This window comes from Rhipicephalus sanguineus, chromosome 10 (genome assembly GCF_013339695.2).
Source record: "Rhipicephalus sanguineus isolate Rsan-2018 chromosome 10, BIME_Rsan_1.4, whole genome shotgun sequence".
Lineage (NCBI taxonomy): Eukaryota > Metazoa > Arthropoda > Arachnida > Ixodida > Ixodidae > Rhipicephalus > Rhipicephalus sanguineus.
In genome coordinates, this window is record NC_051185.1 from 112,753,914 (window position 1) to 112,762,360 (window position 8,447).

Here is an 8,447-nt window from a genome sequence, read left to right on the forward strand (position 1 = left end):
ATCGCGAAAGAGTACTTTACTGATATGCGAAAAATTGTTTTGCTCTTTAGTGTCCCTTTAAGCTAGGGCGGGAGTATTGCTGACTAAGACGAACCGAGCCAAGTGCAAAGGGTAGACGGACTATGCGCTGCTTGTGGAGAGGAGGAGCAAATGGCTGAACGCTTAATACTTTTCTGTAAAGGGCTTCACCCTACAGTCGAAGGCAATGGGGCTGAACTTGTCAAAACACTGGGGACAGTGAAGACCTTAAGCAGGTAAAAATAACCATAAGGAGGGTATCTGATTGGTGGCTAAAATGAAGGCGTCAGTAAAATTTAGTCCTTCACCACGTAGAGTGAGTACTTTACTATGTGTCATGATTAAGTGGCGGGAGCCGCTGCCCGATCAAAAGAGTACCATCCATCCATCCAATACAAAGCGGAAGATCACAGTCATAATCATCATCTACGACACCGGTAAACCGTAAAAATGCAAACGGTAAGAAGCCTAAGGACAAAATAAAATTCTCTATTAGGGTACGCAATGCTCCGTTAATGTTTGTTGCCACTGCACGTGTCATACACTAATATCTTGAGTATGCACATTATATTTCGAGAATAGCGTACATACCCAACCCAAGCAACACAAAACTGTGAATGATATCTTAAATTCCTCTCTGTTTTTTGCTCGCATCACATGCATCGCTTTGAAGTCTCCTGCCTGTAAACATTTCTGCATTTCGCAAATTCGCATTTGGTTCCATTTAGCGTGAAAATCGGGCACAGTCATTGGGTGTGCATATGCACTGTGATGTAGCAGCATGCACGTTGTTTAGTTGGGGCTGCGTCAGACTTTCATCAGCTACCAATTACGCTATACAGAAACTTGCCCCAGGTGGCTTCTCGAAATTCCGTGTTCCTAAAAAAAAAAAGACTGAGAGAGGAGTTAGGACTAGGAAGGAGCAATGCCGTTTTACTTTTTTTTTCATTACCTCCCTCTTGTCTGCCTGAATCTATGAGATGTTTGAAATGCAAATAAGAGTCCAGCAAGCACTGCCTTTGATGCTTCTTCAGATTGTGCATGCCACTCACATGCATCGGAAAGCAGAAATTCAGAAACTGCTGTCGACTTCCAAAGGCTCTTGCAAAACCCGAACCTAGTTCTCACTTGAGCACCTGTAACACTTTGTGGGAAGCCAGTGCAACTAACTTTTTTCATGGCACTTTATAGAGTAGCCACGAAATTACTCCTATTGTGAAAGCTTATAACTATAAGCTCCCAAGCTATAACTGTTTATATCTTAAATTAAAAGTGCCAACAAAGATTAGTTCTTGTAGCTCATGTTTCATGTTGTTTTGCTTCTCCTACTTGGTGTGAAAAAACATGCAGAAAAGAGGAAGAACAGGCAGCAGAATGGGGCCGGTCTGGCTCCTTCCCCTCTTTGCTCGTTTTGTAAACAGGACGAAACAATTGAACATCATTTCTTATCATGTAACCGCTTCAATTTACCGAGGAAAAACATTCTCAAAGCAGCGTTTAATCGTATTAGATTGGATTTCATTACTTCTAATATTCTCCTTGGGAGCCTCCTCATTAGGTCATTGTCACCGGGATGTCTGTACCGCTGTACAAAAGTTTTTAATTGAATCAGAGCGATTTTGATTCTGAATGCTTAAAGTAGCATTAATAATATATTCTAATCTTCTATAATTACTTGTCACATGTGACCACTTTTACCTATAAATTATTCGTTTCTTGGCCAATCCCCCAAAGTGGGTGTGGGCCATTTATAAAGGTCATCATCATCATCACCATCATCATCATTAGAATGGGGCCTCCAGTTCCACTATTTTGTGTACTGTAAAACTGGATACAGAAAACCCTCAACTAATTTCAGCATATTCAGTTTATTCAGGTCCCTCTAGTCCTTGTGCTGTGAACATTCCTGTTTCGGAATTATTGTGTCATATGTTTGGAGACTCAAGACTTCCATATGTGTGTTAGCCTTAATGAAATCCAGCAGATAATTAAGCCAGGTTGTCCACTTTATACTTTACTTTCTTCACATTTATATCGTAATTACTGCAATACACTTAAAAACAATTAACGTCCCCTCTACCTTCCCTCGTTCATTATCTGCTGGTTTTCACTAAGGTTGTACCAACAAAGAAACGAGCCCTTCCTTTGTTCATATGTGTGTTAAGAATGACACTATATTTTAGAACAAGTTTACATGGTACTTCAGGAGAATAAGGAAGTCAAACTCTGTGTACGGGATGGTTTTTTCAACTGGAGGTGTATATAAAAATATGGCAAACTTTAAACATTTAATATATAATGGGCCTTGAGTTATGAACTTAGTTTTTATGTGGTTAATACATCACTGGGTGTCAAAGACAATAGATCAAGCTTAAGAGCTTAGAATTCTCTCAACTTGTATCTAAATGTACCGTATTTTCTTGTATATAGCCTGCGTCAAGAAATGGAAAAATGTGCTTAAAAAGTGGAGGTGCGGGTTATATGCAGGGGTTACATGCATTTTTTTTCTTTTTGCAGAGTTAGGGGTGCAGGTTATATGTGAGAAAATATGGTAATCCCACTAGCATCTTTGCATTTTCAGCCTATCAAAACGCAATTGTCAACTGTAGGAATTCAACTCCTGACCTTATGCTGAGCATCAGGAAGACGTAGCCACCATAGCAGGTTTGAGAGTTGGAGGAAATGATTAGGTATAAGATTTAACAATGTGCTTGAGATGTTAATGCGTAAAGGGCATTATAACATCTATTATTACATATGCTCCATATTTCCATTTATATTTTTGTTGAGCTGAAATCTGTACGTGATACACGCTCATCCTTTGCAGATGCCTCAGCATTTATATAACCAAGCTAACAGAAGACAGCATAGAAGGAACAAAGCCAATCACTATAGAACAAATTTTAGAACTTGGTGTTTTAATAAACAGCTCCACTGGCGTCACAGCATTACATTTGCACCTATAAACTCCTCATACATTTTTGTCAAGGCGCTGAAGTTTGTGCTTTTAGCTGTTCTGTGAAATGGTGGCATTGTGGTGGTGAAAAAAAATGTTAAATATACCGGACAACATTGGCATGCAGAACCTCATGACACAGAATCACCATATTGCAGCCCTCTACAAGCCTTCTGAGGTTATACTGGGACTTTAAGGAACACTAAAAATTGCTAAATATAAAATTGGTTAACCTACGTCAATGTGCAACTCCTTTTGCCATTCCCATAATATGGACTACTGGGAAATTCTGTTGATTTGTCAAGTGCAGCATATTGCTGTAAAACCTGTATGCCTTCTTGACCGTTCCTCAAATTTAGAAATTTAGATGTTTCTATGGCATGGCTTACTGTACAGTACAGACACTGCTGGTTGAAAAAACCAGAGGGGGCACCATGTAATGTTATGGCATAGAACGCATGTTAAAAGTGGGTGGATATCTGTGTTCTCTGCCTGCTTATTCTACTGCTGTGTTAAATGCTGTACAGTTGCAGGGCATCTGAAATGGTCAGCTTTTAATGTTTTAGACAAGTGGCTCTGTTATGTATAGACACAATACTTCTCAAAGCACACCACACTGAGTTTGAATGAGCAAGTGTGTTTGTCACATTCAGTGTGTAGTTTAAACATTCTGTGGTATGCCTTGCCCAGTTCTCTTCTGTAAAGTTGCACCACGTTTGTCCAAACATGCATAAACCATTCACCCCATTCGCAGTTCTACTTGGTTACAGCTAGTTGTGCAGCTTGTCCCATCCTGTCATGTATGATGCCACTTTCTCCCAGTTTCCATTGTTTAATGAGGGTTCATGCAAAAAGTGCCCACCGAGACTGGCATGTGTGAAAGGCAGTGAATTTATTGTCAATGAGACCCATACGCACAGTGCAGTTTGTTATCGCTCAGTCACATCATGATCAGTCGAACATGAATTGGTCATTCGGTCCATTGTGTGACTATCTTTAGTTGTTTTTTTTACCATTTTGCTTGCTCTAATGACTATAGTTTGTGATGTTTTGGAGGTTGTGGACAACACCAAACATTGTGTGTGGCTTGACATTGTCAACAGTAAGTGATAGTTGACTTTTGTACTAGGTATCTAGTTCCCTGCTTATTTGTACAGGTGCAGCAACATCTGAACATAAGTTATTATCTGCACGCTATCAGATAAGTAGCAGATTTCATATACTGTTTTCAAAGGATGCCGAAGTGTCTTTTGAGGAAAAATTGTTTGCTATGATTAAGTGATATCATAACCAGCATACCTGCAAACTTGGTGTGTACATACACACACCAGCATAGTGGGATTTTTTTTTTAGAATCCTGGGAAGGGGGGGGGGGGAATAGTAATGGAGCAGACAAATTTCACTGATGTGAATGCACATCATTATTTGCTATCACACATCAGCAATGCATTTTTCAAAGTAATAATTCTTGCTTTGATGTTTTACTCTTACATTTACAGATAGCTGGGCAAGGACTTCTCACTTGTGCTGATGTGATATACAGGCAGGATCAAAAGTTTACAGGATGTGGGTTCAATAAGAAGGTATAATATCTGCCCTGTCTGGGCCTGTATTGCCATGGCACAACCTCTAATAGTATATGTGAGACCAACATATACTGGATCAGTACTCTACTTTTTTGTAGAATCCACGTCACATAAACTTCTTTTTTTTCTGCCTCTACAAAGCTTTTAAAAAGTTGCCATTTATATCCACTATTGTTTAAAAAATACAAGTGATGTCTCCTATACTTTCCTTGCCTTCATTGTCTGTTGTTTTCATTAGATTGTGCCTAACAAACAAAACAAGCCCTTGATTTGTTCTTATCTAGCGCACAAAAATACAATTACAACTCATTATGTTTATAATATTTGATGTATGGATACCTCCAAGATATCTGATGCTTGCTATAAGCTGAGAACACTTACATGCTGATGTTGCCAAATAAGCTCTGCAGTTGCTAGCATAATGGGAGGAAGTTCATTAAAGAGTACGTACTGTGGACAGCTTCGTGTAGCTGTCTCGTATATGCAAATTTATGCTTAAATTGCGGAGAAAATGATCACTTTTCGTTACATCACTAGTCATTCAATTGGAATGTTATGGTAATTATGCCGCTATGAGGTGTGCACATTTGCTTGGATAACACTGGTGAAAGCACTGAGGAGGAGGAGGAGAGAAAAAAAGCATTAGTTAGCCTCATAGTCTCTGTTACAGGCCTGTTCAGTATAGTCGGGGCACAACTCATCTGTGCTGTCCTTAACCGAAAGGGGCCGCTGCACTCTTACGAATTTCTGTTGCAGAGTGGTGCAAACTTTCCAATATGGTGCACCTTCCAGCGTACAAGAGCACTCATGAACACAGTAGAAATGGACACCATGAACTCCAGTGTCCATTTTTATATCCATTTCTACTCTGTCCATGTGTGTGTTCATGTGCTCGAAGATGTATCATAATGCTGTTCAAAACCAACTAGCCCAGTTGTGTACACTTAGCCACACTTTCCAAATACTGTGCAGTAGTGCTTCTTCGCTGCATAGATGCATAGGTCATTCGATGGGAGCGTGTGCTATGCTAGAAAACACTGTCTCTATGTTGTGTGTTTTCCTGTGTCTAAGTGCTCTGTAATTGCCTCCGAACAAGTGTGAGCCTTAGACAACGTAGTACCAAGAATATATTCAGAGTACGTTCTAACATATGTGCAATAATCAAACTGGCGTATTCACTGATACCGCCACTTGTTGACAGATGTGCAGAGTGCAAATGGTGCCTTTGAACTTTACTCCGAATGTATTTCTTGCACTGAATCAAATTGTCCTTTCTCTTGCAGGCACTGCGATATGGTGGCACATTTCTAATCGGCACGTAGACAACTCCTCCGCAAGACCAGTGGGATAACATTTCTCGCTCACTGAAGATAGCAGAAGCAACCTGTGAACCTGTGCATGTCAATGACTTGTACACTTGCATGCATTACAGTAATTCCTTCGTGACATTTGGTAGCCTGAACATACACGAGTGCTTTCGGACTGTGAGAAAAAGATTGAAGTGCACCTTGTGGATTACGTGCAATCACATAAAAGGAAGAAACATTTCGATGACACTTTTCCAGTTGTTGGCATAGATACGTAGAATCAGAAATAGCACAATTAAAAACTGGTTTACTACCATCTGCTTATCTCTAGCTGGTCTTTAGGAATGGTTTTTCAACCAGTCTCCAGAGATAATGGTAAAATTCTATCTGCATCATCGTTATAATGCTTTTCAGTTCTATTGTGTAAGGTTGCTAGTTCTGCGAGGTGCAACTGATGGATTAATTATAACAGTTTCTAGGGTTTTATGTGCTGAAACAACATGATTATTAGGCACGCCGTAGTAAAGAGAGCTTGGATTTTCGACCACCTGGGGTTTTTTATTGTACTGACAGATTAGATTTGACCATTCTTCACCATGTTGATCTGTGCTTGTGAGGCTGCATTGTAGATGAGAAGGTGACAAAAATCTGGCTTAGTGTTCATGTGTATTGTTGCTGTGTGGTACTATGAGGTCTTTTGTCTCCTGAACTAAGCATAGACAAAAAAATAAATGCATTAAAGCAGGGGAAGACTCGTTTCCAACAGTCACATTCTACAAAATGGAAACACACACACAGTATGGTGGAATCATACAAAAGAACTCACAGGGTCCCTTATGCGTACAGTTAAGACGACTTGAAAGCAAAAGCCATTTTCTTTTTCTTCTCAGTCGATGTATTGATCGTGCTCCGCCACCCTTCAAAAGCTTTCTGCACCTAACATGGTTTTGCACTGCCTCCAAGATTGGAGGAACCTCACCTGGTTCTGCGTTGCCTCCGTGACTGGGCCACCTTTGACCAAGCTACGATGCCATAGCATGACGTCGTCATGTGACGTGGCGTCATGTGACATCACGGTGACGTCAGGTTGACATCACAAATTTTGGCGATCTGTGACGTCATCACGTGATGATGATTTTTTGCATCACTCATCTCCGTTGCCACAGGATGCCGATGCTGATGGTAAAATTTCGCGTTTGATGAGGCATCTAAGGCTTTCATCTTAATATGAACACTACAGCATTCTTTGTCAGATGTCTGCTACAAAATTCTGCCTTTTGGATTAACTGTGCCACACACATAGTGCATGACACTGAACAGTAAGCTCAAAACCACTTATTAATCTTTCTGGTCTAATATTTCAAAAACACAAATAAGTGCTTGCTTTGGTGCATGGGCAGGCTGACAAGTATCCACAGGAAAGGTTTAAGCTTGCGAGTCACCTGCAGCAGTTCAGTAGATACCAGCTACCCGCCTCCATTTTGTATGTGACTTCCCACTAGGTCAGAGAGCAGGCTCATGTCTTTTCAACAGGCATTTAACACATGTGGGTTTAGCAGACAAGTGCCTTGTTCCCTGTATACAGCTGCATGCCTAATTAACACTCGTTTACTATGCATGTACTTCGTGTGCGTCATGTTTGAGAACTTTGGCAGCAAGGAGAAACTCTGGCAACGTCCATTGTGGCTGCCCTTAGAATCGTGTGCAAAAGACGGTATGTTAATCACGCTAACCATTTGAGAATTTATCCATTCAACGGAAATAATTGTGAAACGCTTGTACAGGCATTTATAAAGAAATTTGGATGCATTGCTCCTGTTGCATCTCGTTTGTCGACTGCATTACCAGTCATCAGCGTTGCGCGTTTCCTAACATTTATGTGCACGCGAATTTCTAAATTCCACTTTTCCTCATTCATCTCACCCCAGTGTATGACAGCTGTACCGGCTAGCCTCCCCATGTTGCCCTCCAACATTAATCTGTGTTTTGCTGAAAATGAACCCGTTTGACTTGTGCAGACTTGATCACTGTGCCCAGCAATCCTGGCCAGCCACGTCGCCTGGGATCCTCCAAGGGAAAAAATCTGCGTCAGTGTCCTATGTGTAGCTACACTACGAAAAACCGCACCGACTTGCAGAGACACCAAAGAACGCATACGGGTGAGCGGCCATACAAGTGCAGCTACTGTGGCAAGGGCTTCATTCAGAAGAGCAACCTGGCTGCCCACGTTCGCGTTCACACTGGCGAGAGACCTTTCCAGTGCCACCTCTGTCCCTGGAACTCTGCATGGCAGGTGGATCTTAGGCGCCACATGAAAACTCACAAAGGCACGGATGGTGTTGCTGATAGTGGAACTTCTGATTCCTGATGATGTTCCTGAAGGTGGTGAGGGACGGTTTGCCCGATGGTGTTCACGCGTGAACTGTGATGGAAAAGACTGACAAAGCACGTCTATGTGTGCGTCTCATTCTGTGGCTTGAACTTCTGGGCTAGAGGAGTCGAGCTTGGGGCTCAGTGTGTCCACACCTATGAAATGAATCACTGAAACAGCATACTGGACGCAAGACTTATTGGAGTTTA

The 8,447-nt window shown here is 41.3% G+C and overlaps 1 protein-coding gene across 1 annotated transcript; it reads left to right on the forward strand.

Annotated features, from left to right (window-relative positions):
- Positions 1-7,502: 7,502 nt before the first annotated feature.
- LOC119406665 (zinc finger protein 239-like) lies at positions 7,503-8,235 on the forward strand. Its single transcript, XM_037673394.1, has 2 exons — positions 7,503-7,581; positions 7,886-8,235. Exons 1-2 carry the CDS (start codon positions 7,503-7,505, stop codon positions 8,233-8,235), a joined length of 429 nt encoding a protein of 142 aa, XP_037529322.1.
- The last annotated feature ends 212 nt before the right edge of the window (positions 8,236-8,447 follow it).

What these genes read in the sequence shown, in the direction of transcription:
- LOC119406665 (XM_037673394.1), top strand. Translation starts at nt 7,503, where the DNA reads ATGTTTGAGAACTTTGGCAGCAAGGAGAAACTCTGGCAACGTCCATTG. An exon ending in AGAATCGTGTGCAAAAGACG is followed by an intron (nt 7,582 to 7,885) that starts GTATGTTAATCA and finishes TGACTTGTGCAG; the next exon opens with ACTTGATCACTGTGCCCAGC.